The sequence below is a fragment of the Hevea brasiliensis genome, chromosome 8, assembly GCF_030052815.1.
Source record: "Hevea brasiliensis isolate MT/VB/25A 57/8 chromosome 8, ASM3005281v1, whole genome shotgun sequence".
Classification (NCBI taxonomy): Eukaryota; Viridiplantae; Streptophyta; class Magnoliopsida; order Malpighiales; family Euphorbiaceae; genus Hevea; species Hevea brasiliensis.
This window is the reverse complement of record NC_079500.1, coordinates 5,989,982-6,007,236: the sequence shown is the minus strand read 5'-3', so window position 1 is coordinate 6,007,236 and position 17,255 is coordinate 5,989,982. Positions and strand designations below refer to the sequence as shown.

The following is a 17,255-nucleotide window of genomic DNA, read 5'->3' as shown; positions in this document are numbered from 1 at the left end:
CAAGTGGATAAGTTTCAAATGAGTTGAAATTGAGTATTGAGGTTTAAAATAAAACCCTAAGTAAATAAATATTGGATTGAGTACCCATGATAGAGTTGTTATACATGAAAATGGAGAAAATTCAGGTTACCGGGCCCTATTGAGCCTAGTTTATTGCCTATTTTGCATTAAGTTCAGTATTAAGATTTTTTTCATGATTATAATATATCAAATTTAATTTTAAATCAATTTTTAACACCTATAATTAATATATTTTAAAATTAATATATTTTAAAGTGTATTTTTCTTAACTGCAACTCCAATATCAATATTAAACGGGCTAACCGGTAATTGAAATAAATGTTCAAGTACTCAATAATAAATTATTGGAAGTGGGGGCACAATTAATTGGAATAAGAAGTAAGATGTCATAGAAATAAAAAAGCAAACGAAGGATTTTAAGGGTAATTTGCCCTTAGTACCCAATCATGGGTCACATGGCATAGAAAACTTCATTGGGAAGCGAGGCTGAAAATTCTGCCTCCACTCATTTTGGCCAAAATCTCTCTCAAAAAAGCAAAAAACAGTCTCTTCATCTTTTCTCACTTTCACTCAAACTCCATTAAACCACTTGCTTGCCCTAACCCTAACCATCTTCATCTTTCACCAAAAACGATCATTTCCACCATGAAACTAACAAGCTCAGCCCCCAAATTAGCATTCTAATATCTGTTTGCTCAAAAGAAGAAAAAGAGGGTTTGGAGGGGAAGAAAAGAGGACAGAAGAGATGAAAGGAGGGGAATATGAAACAGCCGATGGCTCTCCCATTTTAGGTGAGTTTCTGACCTCTGTTTTTTATTATTTTTGGATGTGATCTATGTATACGAGTCTAGTATATATAATTAAAATTCGAGATTTATTGGATCGTTGGTTTGAGAGAAAGACTGCTAATTAAATTGAAAATTATTTTGATAAATTTTAACAAAATTGAAAAATGAATTAGATTTAAAATTCGATTTTTTTGTTCCTTTATTGTTTTCAACAAATTATATTTTGTCTATCTATATCCTGCCTTCTGTTTTCTTAATTTTTAAGTTACATATTTTGTCTCTTATTTTATACAATTAAATATTAATTTGTCACTTTATTTCAAACAATTGGACATTACACTGATTCAAATTAGAGATAAAGCCGCCTACGTAGTAGTTCAATTGGATGATTTTTTTTTTTTTTTAATTTTAATTTCAATGATTGAAATTCTTGACGTGCAACTGGTGACCAAAATTAAACAAGCTATATTAGAGGGTTGAGATCATGCTGGGATGGAACTGAGAAAGATCATCAGTTTTTTTTTTCTTTCTTTTCTTTTTTTTATATACCAAGTTCTTTAAGATATTTGAAGAAATTAACAGTGTTTGTGTTGTAATCTCTCGCTAAAGTGAAATCTAATTCAAAAGCTAAAACTTTTACTTTACCTCGATTCTTTCCTTGGCTTATTGTTGTTGAAAAGGTGAGCTCATTAAAAAAAACTCTAACCTTAGACTTGTTGGAGAAGGAAGAGTCTAGATCTCAATTTCATTGAAAATAATTTTGCTTAATTTTGTCAATTCAAGTGATCCCTTTTATAAGAGAAGTTTACACAAGATTTATTAGAATTCTATTAGAATTAGAATTTCTAATAATAATAGTAATCCATGTATAAGAGGGATTATAATTCCAAAAAGGAAATAACTCTCAATTAAAATAAGAATTAATATCTAATAATAATAGGAAGTAAATTCCTAAAATTCAACCAGCTTTGCGCAGGGGTCCCACAATGCGTCCTTAACATTACACTCTCCCCTGGAGAAAGTGCTTATCCTCAAGCTTAACAGTAGGATAAGAATGTGAATCATCCATAGTCCCTTTGCTCCATTGCTTCCTTTGAATCATCCATTTCTAACTAAAACAACTTCTTAAATTGATGCTCGGGGGAATATAGTTCCTCACGATTATAGCAAAGCCATTTTGCTCTTTGCTCAGCCATCTCTAAATGGCTTAATCTTTTAATAAAGGGAGACAGAACACTTCCTAAACTTGAATTTTGTAATGTGCTGGTCGCCTAGTTGGCAATAGCCTTGGTTATAGGTAGAATTGATGAAGTAGGCATTGTTCCTACATTAGACTATGAATTTCTTCAGTTTTCTTCTGGTTGTTGTTTTCTTTCAAAAACTCTTGCTAAGTTTATTGTTGCCACCAAGTTCAGAGATTTTGTATCTCTACATTAATCTGGATTGAATCTATGAGGCCTGCAGTAAACAAATCAACTTGAATTTGGCTTCAAATTAGCCAATTTGCCTAAAAGATTGCTATTGAGTGGAGGCCCGAATCTCAAATAGTAGTATTCTTTGAATGCTTCCACGATAGTGAGGGTTCTTCTTGTTCTAATCTATAGAGCCAAAGTTGTGCCTCTCCTATCATATGAAATGCTACGAGGTTCACCTTATCTGTTTCTGACATCTGTTGGTTTGAAAAAAATTGTTCACATTAGTGTAACCAAATTAACAAATTTTCAGATCCATCAAATGTTGGAAAATCTAATTTCATATACCTTAATACTACCCCTGTCTCGGGTCTCGCTTTTGTTTTTCCATCAATTCTATTGTTGTTGTCTTCATAGTTGTTATTGCTACATAAGCCGCCCTCTATTTCCTTCCTTAGCTCTTGTAATTGAGGGATAAGTTTTGCAATTGAAATTCAAGTTTTGACTCTGATTGCTTGATCCAATCTTCCATCCTTGATTTAAACTCTACTACCCTTGCTTGTACTTCTTGGAACAGTACCCTTAATTCTTCTCTTGGATTTATATCGTCCATGACAACCAGTTCTGATACCAATTTGATCGCATTACAAGAAAAACTTGTGTCCCACATTGAAAGTATGGGATTTCACTTGGATTCTCCAACTTCAATAGCTAGTTTTTGGGTGTGGTTCTCCTAAGTTTGTATCAATTTGAATGAAGTGAGGGAATATTTTATAAAATAAAATAAGGTAATAGAAGGTATTTTCTTTGAAAAAGTGAAGATTTTGGAGGTCTTAGAAACTTTCAAAAGCCTTACCTCCCTTAAAAAATCTCTCTCAAACAAGTATGATACTTTAAAAACCCTTCCCTTACCTCCAAAAACTTCCTCCCAAACAAGCTAATAGCCTTCTAGGTGTGGAAACCGGAAATTTTTACTTTACTTCATACGAAAGAGAAAGAAGTAAGGAAACCGGAAAGTCTCACTTTATTTCATACGAAAGAGAAAGAAGTACAAAAGTAATCGCAAAGAAAGCACACAGAAAAAGACAACAAATTACATGTAGGAGAGAGAAATGGCTTAATCGCCTCATCTGGGATTCAAAATCATACTAAAATCAACGGCAAACAACAAATTACACGTGATCTATTAAGGTAAAATAAAAAGACATACAGTGGATGCTAATTCATCAATTGGGTATTCAGTAAATGGCGTATGATAGATACCAAAGAGAAAATAGACATACGGCTGTTGGTATTTGAGATAGTACTTGATTACAGTCATGGTTGCGTCCATGGCAAAAGAGGAAGAAGAGCGAAAGGCAAAGTAGGACAGCATGAGCAGCTTCTTAGGCAGTGAGTTTTGCTGCATCTTTTTGATCGTAAAAGGGCTTTACCAGAGCTTCTCTTTTCAATCTATTGACTCCCTTATTTTTAAGCTTTTGTTTTGCTATTAGTTTCTCCTTCTTTCCCAAGGTTTCGCTCTTAGTTCATTAGGTTTTCTGGGTTTTAATACTTTAATAGAACTAAGAAAAAAAAATGTATGAAAGTGGATCCATTGGCAAAATGACAATCATTTTGAGAAGTTCTTATATTGGGATTTGATCAAGTTGGTTCATCGTAGGACAAGAGTGTAACATTTAACTTTTTAGAGAAAAGGGGCAATGACTATTGGACAACTTTTCTTTATGAGAAAGGCATAAACAGAAAATCCCTTTCATGGTTTCATTATGATATGATGATTAAGTTGGGATATTGGCAGATGAAAAGATTTACCAAATCCAAGCAAATGATAATGAACGTAATTTTTATTATTTTATTACCATAACTAGTTTCTTTTCATTTAGCTAATGAACCGATATTGAAGAAAAAAAAAAAAGCTAATGAACCGATTTTTGAAAAGTAAATATCCCAAGGTTCCACATAACGTCTTTTAATTTAAATATAATATTTTTTGTTAAATTTTTTCATGTTCATTTTTTATGCTACAATCAATGTATAACATTAATACTAGAAAAAATTACTATTTAATTCATGTATTTTAATAAAATTAATTATTTAATTCTTAAATTTTAAAAAATATATTATTTAGTCACTGTAAAAATTTCTGTTAAACTATTTAGTTTCTCCATTAAATTTTTCGTTACCTATATACATTACTATTTAATCATTCTATTTTAAAGAAAATAATTAGTTAATCTCTATATTTTAAAAAATACTACTATTTAGCTCTTCTATTTTAATGAAATTAATTAGTTAATTTATATATTTTGAAAAATATATTCTTAGATAAAAATAGAAATATATTCTATTATTTTTTACTTTTAAAAATTAATTAGAAAAATATGTTATTCAAAAAATAAGAGGTCATCGTAAAATGTTAGTGACAATACACAAAGTTAAATTCTATAATTCTTAAACTCTGCATCCTAAACCTTAACATCTGAATCATCTAGGAACGCCTAACATAAATTGATCCACATTTTTTCTTCTTTAATTTTTTCAACTCTAATGTTATTAAAAATCATTTTGATAATAATTAATTATTCTTTTTATGTTTTCAGTAATTTACTTATATATAATGAATATTTCTTCCTTTAATTCCATCCATGATACAATACTGGCATTATGATGGTACACTTTATGTGTTTGCCTGTTACACTTACTCTGCCAATTTTATGAGACAAAGGCTAAAATATATATATATGAATTCTATATTATAGTTTATTTTTTAAAATACGATATGTCATTTTAATGCAAAGTTAATCAATCACAGGTTAAAAATACTTAAATTAAAACCTAAAAGCAGCCATAATACAGACATGAGATTTCGTTTTATATATATATATATATATATATATATAATGGTTGAAGTATTAGCATTATTGGAAATGGCAATTGACATTTTGGGGGCACAATTAATTAGAATAAAAAGTAAGGAGTTCAAACAAGTCAAAAATCCAAACTAAGGATTTAAAAGGTAATTTGCCATTGATACCCAATCATGGGTTGACACATGGCAAAGAAAACTTCCTTGTGAAGCTTGGAGGCTGAAAATTCTGCTCCCTTCATTTTGGCTGAATCTATCTAAAAAAAAAGCAATTTTTTCATCTTCTCTTTCTTTCAATCAAACTCCACTAAACCATCTTCTTGCCCTAACTCTAACCATCTTCATCTTTCAACAAAAACCATCATTTCCACCATGAAACTAACAAGCTCAGCCCCCAAATTAACATTCTAGTATATGTTTGCTCAAAAGAAAGAAAAAGGGGGAAAGAAAAGAAGAGGACACAGAAGAGATGAAAGGAGCAGGAGAATATGAAGCAACTGATGGCTCTCGCATTTCAGGTGAGTTTCCGACCTCTGTTTTTTATGATTTTTTTGAATATATATTATTAAAATTTGAGATTTAATGGATGGTTGATTTGAGAGAAATGAAAAATGAGATTACTAATTAAATTGAATATTAATTTTGATAAATTTTATCAAATCTGTAAAATTAATTAGACTTAAAAATTTGATTTTTTTTTCCTTCATTGTTTTCAAGCAATTATATATTTTTTTCTATCTTCATCTTGCCTTGTAATTTGTTTTTTAATTTTGGAGTTATATAATTCTGTGTCTTTATTTTATACAATTAGATATTCTGTCACTTTATTTCATACAATTAGACATTACAATGATTAATCTCTAAGATATCTGAAGAAATTAAGCAAAATAGCATTTCCTAGCGTTCAAGGCCTGGAAACCGGAAAGTTTTACTTTACTTAATTCATACGAAAGAGAAAAAAAGCATAAAAGTAATTGCTAGGAAAGCACACAAAAAAAGTTGGTCATAATGTCTATACAAGACATGTACGAAAAGTTCCATTATATATATATATATATATATTCATGAACATGCAAACTTACCTATGTAAGGAAAAGAAACAAAAGCTCCTGTCTAAAAGAAGCTAAACATCAATCACTTTCTATCTCTTATTCTTTGATCAATCACATTGAGATGTCAATAGGATTGGATTGTGATCATAATGTTCTCTATGTAGAGCAGATAAATTAAGTGATGGAAATATTGTGATAACCATTGAGATGAGAAAAGAGCTCTATCAATTCTGCTCATTGACGATAAGCAAGGAAGGCATGAAGGGAGAGAAATGGCTCAGTCATAAAAATCATAAAAACTAATGCAAACAACAAATTACATGTAATCTATTAACGTAAATAAAAAGACAAACAGTTGATGCTAATCTATTTCAGAATTCATCAATTGGGTGTTCGGTAAATGGCATAAGATAGATCACAAAGAGAGAATAGACAGACTGATGTTGGAATTTGAGATAGTACATAATTACAGTCATGGTTGCGTCAACGGTAGAAGAGGAAGAAGAGCAAAAGGTAAAGTAGGGCAGCATGAGCAGCTTTTAGGCATTGAGCTTGGCTGCATTTTAAGCTTTTGTTTTGGGATTAGTTTTCTTTAGCTCTTAGGTCATTAGGTTTTCTGGGTTTGAGTGCTTTAACAGACCTAAGAAAAAAAAAATGAAAACTATGTGGGTCCATTGGCAAAATCACAGTCATTTTAAGGAGGGAGAGAGATTCATGTTTAGAGGATGAGAGAGAGTGTGTTTTCTTGCATTGGGATTTGATCAAGTTGGCTCCCCGCAGGACGAGAGTGTAAAATTTTGCTTTTAGAGAAAGGCGCCATGACTATTGGATAACTTTTCTTTATGTGAAAGGCACATACAGAAAATCCCTTTCATAGTTGCATTATGACATGATGATTAATGTTGGGCCATTGGCAGCAGAAAAGATTTATCAATCCAGGCAAATGATAATGCACGTAATTTTTATTATTTTATTACTATAACTAGTTTCTTTTCATTAAGCTAATGAAGAGATTTTGAAAATAAATTATCCGAAATTTCCACATGATAGCTTTTAGTGAAAATACCAAAGTTAAATTCTATGATTCCTAGACCCTAAAATCTTAATCTAATAGGCCATCTTAGAACACTTAATTAATCCACATTTTTTCTTTAATTTTTCAACTCTAATATTATTAAAAATCATTTTGACTATAATTAATTATTCTTTATGTGCTTTTGGTAATTCACTTTTAAATAGCAAATATTTCTTCCTCTAGCTCAATCATTGATACAATACTAGCATTATGATGGTACACTTATTGTGTTTGCCCGTTATGCTTACTCTGCCATTTATAATACAAAGGCCAAAACATGTAAATTCTATATTATTATTATTTTTTTATATACAATATGCCATTTTAATGCAAAGTTAATCAATTACAGGTTGAAAATACTTAATTAAAACCTAAAAACAGCCATAATACAAACATTGAGATATTGTTTCCTTTTTTCGTATGGTAGTAGTTGTGTTGCTATTAATGGGACTAATAGAGATGCTATTAACCATAAAAAAAAAATTATAATTGTTAGTAATTTAATAATTAAATATTTATGTATATTTAATACAAATTAATAATGGTTAGTAATTTAACAATTAAATAATTATGTATAATATTAAGAATTTAAATATTTTTTTTTACAAAAAATTTAAATATTTGTATCTTTCATTCTCTTTAGTAAATTTAATATATGAAGAAAATATTTTTCAATATAAAAAACTGTTTATACTAATAATAAAATAAATGAGTGGATATTCATTCCTATTTGTATTTTAAATAATAAAAATATAATTATTTTTTTAAAAAATAATACATATATAATAATTTTAAAAATAATTCATACCTGAGGCTGAATGCCTTGATTAAATCAGGAGATCTTAATTTTGAGATTCAGTTAATGAGCTTGTTGTCTTGGATCAGTTTTGGCAACGAGTCCTCGCAGTGAGACTTACGAGTTGAATTCGGTATCAAAAGTTATGCTCACAACATACAAAAACTTTATCCACAAATGATCAATTCTTTCATTCAAACACAACCTCTCATAATTAATTTTAGAGAAATTAAATAATACTAAGATAAAATTCTTTAATGCATAATAATTAATTTATGTAAATTACATAATTCTTTTTTTAAATTCTAAAAATCTACAATTTTTATTTTGTATCTTCCCTAGCTAGCTAACCTTTGTTTTGGACATTAAAGGTGCAAGATCAGAAAATAAAAGAAATTAGTAGAGGAAAAGAAAAGAACAGGAAAAAAAAAAAAAAGAAATTAAATTTCTCTTTGAATTTTTTGGATATTTGTTTGAGGAATGAAATGGAAATTGTGTTGCATATATTTTACCCTTTGAATCAAAGATTTTTATTTTACATTTTGATAATTGATTTTTATTTTATATTGGGAAAGGCTATAAATGTAAATTCAAAAATTTATAAGTTAGATTTTACAAAATTGTATTTCCACCCTTTTCTGCTATTATGAAAGAAAATAAAAAATGGGGTGATTTTTCTTTTTATTTCTTTTTTTTCCCTTTCTAGCTAATGGCTTAGCTATTGTTCCCTTTGAGACTTTTGTAGCCCCACCCTGCGAAGCCCTTGTTGAATGACCCCTAATCTTTATAAATGCCTTAAGTTAAATAGGTTGCTCAAACTCAAAAAGATATATAGTTGATCAGTGTCTGAATTGCTTGATTTGCCGGAAACTCTCTCGTGAGAGCAAAAGGAAGAAGGTTTTAAAAAGTAAACGCCAAAGTCTCCGATTGCATCAGGTGTCTCTTTGGAATGGCCTGCGGATAGTGATATCTGTAGAATGAACTGTCATCATACGACCTCTAGTTTTGCATCTCAAGTAGCACCATTTAGCATGGATTTTCTAGATGATTCTCCTCAATTTGATGCTGAAGAAGAAGCGCTTAAGACATTAGTTATCAGGAAGAAATCAGGCTTATCTTTCTTAGTTCATGATGATGAGGTGGTTCAAATCTTCCTCAAGCAAATTCGTGAGGAGTTGGAGACATTCAAGGGAATTAGGTTAGTCTATTTTTGGGGTTCCACAGATTTTTTCTTGTTATGTCGTGTTTCTTTGCTATATGTCTTTAGCTACTTTGGTTTCAAACTTCCCTAGTTGTTATCGCATTCTGCCTATCATCTTCACTTTTTAGTGTGCCTTGTGAACTTAAGAGTCCGTTTTATTTCTTGTTCTTGTTAGTTGTCTGTCTTCATATTTTATATCTTTTCTTCCATCTATCAGCAACTAGAAGCATGTAACGTTTTGTGGGTTATCTTGTTTCTGAGTTTAAGCCTGTGTGTTTTGAGCCCTCTTTTTCGATCTATTTTTTTTGAGTTGTACCTTTATACTACTCTTTTTTGTTTATTTAGTAAAATTTTGCTTTATTTATATAAAAAAAAAAACCATCATCTTATCTATTTCAAATGATTTGAAATTTCTTATGTGTATTGAAATTTCAAATTTAAATTATTGAAAATATTCTTTCATAATGGTTCTTTCTTTAAAATAATACTTTGAGAGCAAAATCTTTTATAAAAAATAAGATTAAGTTTTTTAATTATCCCTTTCCCTCATCAATGGACACAGTGATAACTCCAGAAATTATGCACAAAGAAACCTATCTTGAAAGGACTAAAACATTTTCTCTCTTTTTCTTATTCTTTAGAGAAAACAAACGTTCAAAAAAAAAATACAAACATTCTTTCACTTCACACTTAGGCCATAGCCATGTTGGAGGGATGCTGAACATGGCATTCTTCTACGTAAAGTACTAGTCAATCCTGCATCCTTTTTCTTGCCTATTTTTTCTCATGCTCTTTTAAGTGGACCGTCCATTGGAAGAGCAAAGAGTCCTGCTCTGAAGAAGCACCATTGACTACCTATCATTTATAAATAAATATATAAATATAATTTATTAATTACATATCCCTTCTATCCATTTTTATCTGTTGCATTTAGATTTTACACGGTGATAAAGGAAATGATTGGATAACCTATTTTTTATAAAAACATACTAGTAATAGATAAAATTAATTTTAATCTCACTTAGAAAATTGTATAAATATTTATTTTATCTAGTAGAAATAAAGAGTAAAATTGAAAAAAAAAATGGTTAAAATTTCTTGATTATCTAAATGCTACAAATAATTTTCGATAAAAGAAAAAACCTAAAAGCGACAAGTTTTTTTTTTTTTTTGGTTGTTTGATATTTGGAATTTCCCTCAATCTATTTCATGCAAATTACAAACCAAAATTTGATAAGGATTACTTTATTCGAAAATTGAAAAACTCATTTTAATTAATGAAAATCATCAAATATAATTATTAAGATAATAATTATGAGATTGAATCAAAATAAATGCTTATTAAGGGTCTGTTTAATTTAACTGTTAAATATTGCTAATAACTTATAACTAATAGGTATTGCGTTGTTACTGTTAGTTTGTTGATAATTAATTATAGCTGATTGATGCTAAGTGTTTTGTAAACCGTATATGATTGTTGTGGTTGATATAGAAAATTATTGATAAGGGTATATTTTATAATTTATTTTGTTATTGAATTAGATAAATTAAAAGATTTTTTTTTAAAAAAAACATAATTTAATAATTAAGAAAAAATAAAAAAAATTAATGTTACAAAGCGAAATTAGAGTGATAAATTAAAATTAGAAAGAATGAATTTTAATAATATTAAATAAATTATTTCATCTTTTACGGTTATAAAAATTTTATAAATATTGATAAATAAAAGAGTGTAGTTTTTAACATTCTTAAAATGTTATTGTTTATAAGAAGAAAAAAAAAAGAGAGAGAGAGAATTGTATTTATGTATATTTTTGTCAAAATAATAAAAAAATGCTACGATTCATGAAGAGTTTATATTATAGAGCTGATAAAAAAGGCAATTGATAGTGTTATATTAGTTATCAGTTGCTTTTTTAAATAAATTATCAAACAGTTTAGTTTAACTGTTTGAGTATTTATTAGCTATTAACTGTATTTAACAACTTGACCAAACACATTCTAATTATTAAAAAAGTAAATATTAGTAGTGTGATATCTAATTCCCTAAAAAAAAGTGGAATTTTTTTTTCTTCAAAATCATCATCTTTTAAAATTTATAATTTATGAGATAAGATTTCATTAAGGGGACAAGAACACAAAAACTTGTTCTCATAGATAACCAAGAGGAAGTTCTTAATTTTCTTTTGGGTGGGCCAAACAAAGCTCGCTTTATTCTCCAGGGGGCTCCACTAAGCTGGCCGAAATGGACAGTTCTCGAAATTCTGAATTTTGTGATTACCTTCTTTTGCTTTTTCTTTTGTACAAACTGTTGCAGGTCCTTACTCCTTTGTTCCTTTTGTGGTTCTATAAATGAAATCGATTCATTTTGCATATTCAGTTCCTCCTCCTCCTCCTCCTCCTTTCTCACTCTCTTCGTCTCCAAGTTTTTTATTGTCCAAATGGACCAACAAAATATTTTCACCAAAGAACTCAGTTTGACCGATACCTTGTCCTCTCTGTCAGTTCCCAGTGATGCCCTTGAATTCTTCCGCCGCCTTGCAGGAACTCATAGTAAGGAATTTAAAGCAATTGACATTACTGGATTCATATGGACATATCAACTATCAACCCGTCGCACAGGGCCATATCCAAAACCTGTTCTTCTCCGTTCGTCGTGGCATCCTTTTGTAGTGCAGAAGGGTCTTGTTCCCAATGACAGGGTAATGTTCGTTGTAGAGCATGACCAAGGAAATGGGAAACCATCGCGATGCACAGTTAGAGCTCAGAGGAAGATTATGAGGTTGATGGGTAAAGACCTCTGGGTTGATGTTGAGAATTTGCATCACTATGGTCTTTGAAGAGACACCTAGCTAGGAAGATGATCTGTATGCCAGTAGGCCAGCACTAGAGAGATATGTGTGTAGTTCTGCACTTTTGGTTAGTTTGAGTAGAAAACTGGCGGCTCTACTCTTTTTGAACCGCAAAAGTTAAGCTCAGTTTAAAAGTAAGCTCTAGATAGTTGCTAAATTTGATCTTTCCGGTTCTCTTCTTTACTTTATTGTTTTCTATTGTTAATTATATGGTTGTTTATTAAGATAGCTACGTTTAGAACTAACTCTCAATACATGGGTGCCGGACTTCCATCTCGATTTCAGTTTAAAAACCGAGTAGGATTGGGCAACACTCAATTTCTCACAAGTTGATGGGTGTAAATGCATCATTACTTACAAAAAAAACTTCAGCCACAAATGGGCAATTCTATGTCTTCTTCCAAGTTCCAACACAGCCCCGTCTCATTAATTTGCAGTAATAACATACAAAATTATGTAATTTTTTTCCCCAGAAAATTCTCACTTCCATCCATTGCCAAGCATCTCCCTGTCTTACAAATGGCCAATTCTACTTTCCACTTTGCTTGGGTAATCCTCCTAATAAAGAACGCGTCTTTTCTCTTTCCCCGTACATCATCATTATGGTAGTATTAGTGGATATAAAGCATACTTCTCTAGAATAATATTTATTATTTTATTAAATAAATCATATTCATTTGTAGATATAATCTATACTTATTAATTGTTGATTTTTTTTTTTTTTGATTTTATATGGCCATTGGATATTAATTATTGAGGAGTCGAAATTTGGTCACCATGGTCAAAACACAAAAAGGTTTTTTGAACTGCAAAAACTAAAAAGGTTGGCTAGTGGTAATGTCACCATCTTGTGCACAAAATCCCAAGTCCAGAATTACTGCCTTAAGAAACTTGAATGTAGGCCACAAACAATGAAACTCAAAAACCCTAGTCTCACCAGGTTTTAGAAACTAATAAAAGAAAAACCCTAGCTTCACTTTATTCAGGTATATCTCTTAATTTCAGAGTGGCTGGCCATGGCTATTTGTCCATCCAATTTTATTAGATGCAAATATTTCATGTCACTTAATTATAAAATTAAATAAAAACACCTAATGAAAAAAAAAATCCTATTTTTTATAATTTGATGACACAATAATTTCAATTATATAGCACAATTTAGTTGATTGAATCAAACTACAATCATTTATTAAAGATTATACAGATTAAATAATTTGTGGGGAAGAGAGAGAGAAAGGCAAAAGGGCACAGTTGGCCTTTCTTTGCAAATGGAGTATTGAAACCCTAAAGCTTGAAAGCTATACGTCTGACTGTGAAGCATTAGATGAATTTTAAATTGAAAGAGGGAGATCGAACGAACGCGTAAATTTACTTTTTAAATTGAACAAGGCATTTACTTTTTTTGCTTTGCTTTTGCACATGGCAGTTGTTGGCCACTTTGGACAGTGCAAAAACCGTTTTAATGTAGGTTTTACGGTTTGTACAGACATCGCCAGTTACGGTGGATATTTCCATGCCGATTGGAAGTTTATAATATAATGGCAACTGTCAACGGTTAGGTTCACAGCCACTGGTAGTCACTGCACTTCAAAAAGCAGATGGTATCCTTTATTAAGGTTAAAATTTGTGTCTCTTTAGTATTGATATTATTAATTTTTTTTTACCCAAAAAAAATTTTTTTTTAATATATTAGTTAAAAAATTTTAAAAGTTAATTTTATGTTGGTGCCATTGATTATCCCAACATCACGATGTAATGGAATTTTGTTTTGTCCTAACCAAGTTATTTGATTATCCACTAATTTTTTATTAAGGCCTTCATTTCACCTTAAAGTCCATATTTGATTTACTTTTTAAAAAGAAAGATACCATTTCGATATTAGTCAGTGCCTTGATTCTTAGAAAGAAAAATATATTACAAGTTGCTTAATTAGGATTCATAAGTTTAATTTTCATCAAATTGTAATTACCAACTACAAAAAATAAAAATTTGTAACTAAGAAATAATGGATTATTAGGTGCATCTGGTTTATATGTATTATCTGTCATAATCATATGAGACCTACCTTCCATATTATAAGGAGGGTCAACTTTTCTATAAAAGAGAGAGTACTACTTTTGTGTACATAGAGAATATTTTATAATTTTCCCAAGAAAAGACTAATTTAGGGCATTTTAAAAAATAGAACTCATATCCAATGATTTTCTTCTTCATCATTAAAGCAATAATTAATCAAAGCTTAAAAGCAAAATTGTAGGATGAATATAACAAGAAGCAAATGCTTCTAAGCTTATTTACCAGATAAAAAGAAGCCAAAACATCAATCACTTTTCAATCTCTTATTCTTTGATCAATCACTTTCAATCTTATTCTTTGATATAGAGAAAGGAGGAGACTATTGGATAACTTTATTTTTATGAGACAGAGGATTAAACAGAAAATCCCTTTCATAGTTTCATTGTGTCATGATTCTTAATGTTGGGCCATTGGCAGAAGAAAAGATTTACCAAATCCAACTAAAGTTTTACTACATGTGATGAGGCATAGGAGAAAAAAGAAAGAGAGAGAAAGGAAACACTCTAATAATAATAATAATAATAATAATATCCACATGCATTATAGGCCTATTTATCATCATTTTGATTGAGGCAAATTTTTATGTACATATATTAAAACATAATCCATATAAGAGGATATATATATATATATATTATTCTTTGATTTTAAATGTTCATATAATGGGCATGTCTTACATAATAAAGATCTTCAAAATTTTATATAAATTTTTCTTACCATAATATATAGTCTATTTATACTTGTGGTTTTGTATTTACAATTAGAGATATTTTTAGATCAATTTTATATGCACTAAAATTAAGTCTTTCTCTTTAAGTGATTTTAAAGGTGTTTTTTTCATATTGCCTAGATGCATTTAAGATTAGTTTTTAAGGTTCCATTTGTTTCAAGAAAGAAAAACTTATATATAGAAAATATTTTTCATGAAAAATGTTTTTTAAAAAATTATTTTCAATGAAAGTATTTTTTATTGTTTGATTGTAATATTAAATTAATAATATGTATTTATTTCATGTAATATAAGTATTTTCACATCTTAATAAGATTATCAAATTTTATAAAACGAAGAATGACTTTCTCTTTTGAAAAATTAAAGTCATTTTCTTTAAAAATTAATTAATTTTTCCTCTGACTAGGAAAATATTTTTCATTGACCAATTTTTTTGAGTGCTCCAAACGTAATGTATTAGTATTTTTTATATTACAATCCAGAGAGTTAAATAAAAGGCTGAGTTGAGAGGCAAATGATCAAATTCTACATCTCAATATCCCCTAATGCTCATTATTGGCATTCGCATATATCTCTTTGTTGCACATATAACACATACATGTTGCACGATTGGTCATGATTCATACATCAACATCTATTTCTTGCGTTTGTAAAAGCACATTAAAGGAACAGAAGTTTTCTTTTTTTTTTTTTTTTTCTTTTCTTTTTCATTGGACTCCGACTTTGAATTGGTCATTCAATTCAAAGAATAAAAGTTCCCTCAACTGAGAAGGGCAATAAAACAAAATCAAACCAAGCAAACTATTAGCCAAAAAATTCCTAGCTAACCAATGATCAACTGGCCTGTGTTAACCTATTAGCATTTTTTTTTTTTTTTAGTTCGTTGGACTTTAACCGAAATCCAAACTCAATACCCCAAAATTTTAAAGACAATTTAGCACATTACTATGCTGAAATTGAGAAGAAGAGAACAGAGGCAGGAGCCTGTTATAATATATAGCTGAAACCAAAGTTGCACCAGGGAGCATTACCATTGGAATCAAGCAAGGGATGAGGTCAGAATGGAAGAATCCAGGCCACTTACCAGTCAAAATCTCTCCCTCTCGTACGATTCTTCTGTTTCTTTAAAAAAGCAAATTAGTGGAGCTTTTGATACCCATCAGTTGCTTTATTCAACGCGGAAAACCCTCTCTCTACCCTGTCTATATCACACACATCTATCTCTCTCCCTTGCTAATGTTAATGAGTCCAAAACTAAGCACATATCTCTCTTGCAAAAATTCCTTTGACAATCCATATGACTGCTACAGGTCCTTATTCCTTTTGCTTCAGGCCCTTTTGTTGCTATAAATATTACATGAAATGGACTCCAATTCTTGCATGTTCATCTCTCTCTTTTTTCTCATAGCCTCCTCTCCTCTCCTCTCTCTCTTTCAAGCTGTAGCTTGATTTTTAATCTTCGTCTAAGTTGTTTAATTTATTGTCCAAATTAGCCAAATGCATATTTTCACAAAAGAACTAAGTTCGACTGATGTCAAGTCAGCCCTATCAGTTCCGTGTCATGCCCTCGATTTCTTCCCTGTTGCAGAAGGAGCTCATAGTATGCAATTTGAAGCAGTTGACATTACTGGTTTTATATGGCGTTTTCAACTATCAACCCGTTCCACTGGACGATATCCAAAACCAGTTCTTCTCCGTTCCTTGTGGCATCCCTTTATTAAGAAGAAAGATCTTGTTCCCAGTGACAAGGTAATGTTCTTCCTGGAGCATGATCAAGAAAATGGGATAAGATACAGAGTCATGGCTCTGAAGATCATAAGATTGATGGGTCATGACCTCTGGGTTGCTAGATAGATACATAAACAGATTGGCCAATGATCTATTTGCCACTAGAGATATGTGTGTTCTGTATATACTTTGTGTGGAAAACCGGCAGCTCTGCAGCGTAGCTCCTTTGAACTGCTAGAGTTCTAGTTCAGTTTTTCTTTTGGTTTCAGTGTAGCTCAGGCTTAAAGTAAAAGCTTGTTTATATATGTAGCTAAATCTGGTTAATTGTCATGCTTGTTGGTGTATTTTAATTGTATAAAATCATCTTTTTAGCTTATTTGAACTCGTTTGAGATTTCTGAGTTTCAACTCTCTTCTTCAGAACTAAATGGATCGACTAAAGGCAAAAACCCTAGATAATATTCCACACCCATATGACACATGGAGCATTCATGAAATAAAGGGATTATTCTCTCTCTCCCTCTCTATTTTTCCTCTTTTCTCATTCTCTGTCAACAAAACTCGTTCAAAAGGTCTCTAATTCTCTCTTTCTTTATTTCTCTCTTTCTTTCTATTGTGGAATAATGCTCCATTATCCTATATCAATCCACAACTTTGTT

General features: G+C 30.3%; 1 protein-coding gene across 6 annotated transcripts; it reads left to right on the top strand.

Moving 5' to 3' along the window:
* The first annotated feature begins 509 nt into the window (after window positions 1-509).
* LOC110655077 (uncharacterized) lies at window positions 510-12,356 on the top strand. 6 transcript variants are annotated; one of them, XM_058151092.1, is made up of 3 exons: window positions 5,121-5,605; window positions 8,947-9,208; window positions 11,756-12,356. In XM_058151092.1, exons 1-3 carry the CDS (start codon window positions 5,557-5,559, stop codon window positions 11,763-11,765), a joined length of 321 nt encoding a protein of 106 aa, XP_058007075.1. In that variant the 5' UTR covers window positions 5,121-5,556; the 3' UTR covers window positions 11,766-12,356. The 6 variants fall into 6 exon arrangements, 4 of the variants coding, with proteins under 4 accessions (XP_058007074.1, XP_021666943.2, XP_058007075.1 ...); XM_058151091.1 differs by lacking the exons at window positions 5,121-5,605; window positions 8,947-9,208 and adding an exon at window positions 510-812 and having other exon boundaries at window positions 11,756-12,287; XR_009150527.1 differs by lacking the exon at window positions 11,756-12,356 and having other exon boundaries at window positions 5,112-5,605; window positions 8,819-10,225.
* The last annotated feature ends 4,899 nt before the right edge of the window (window positions 12,357-17,255 follow it).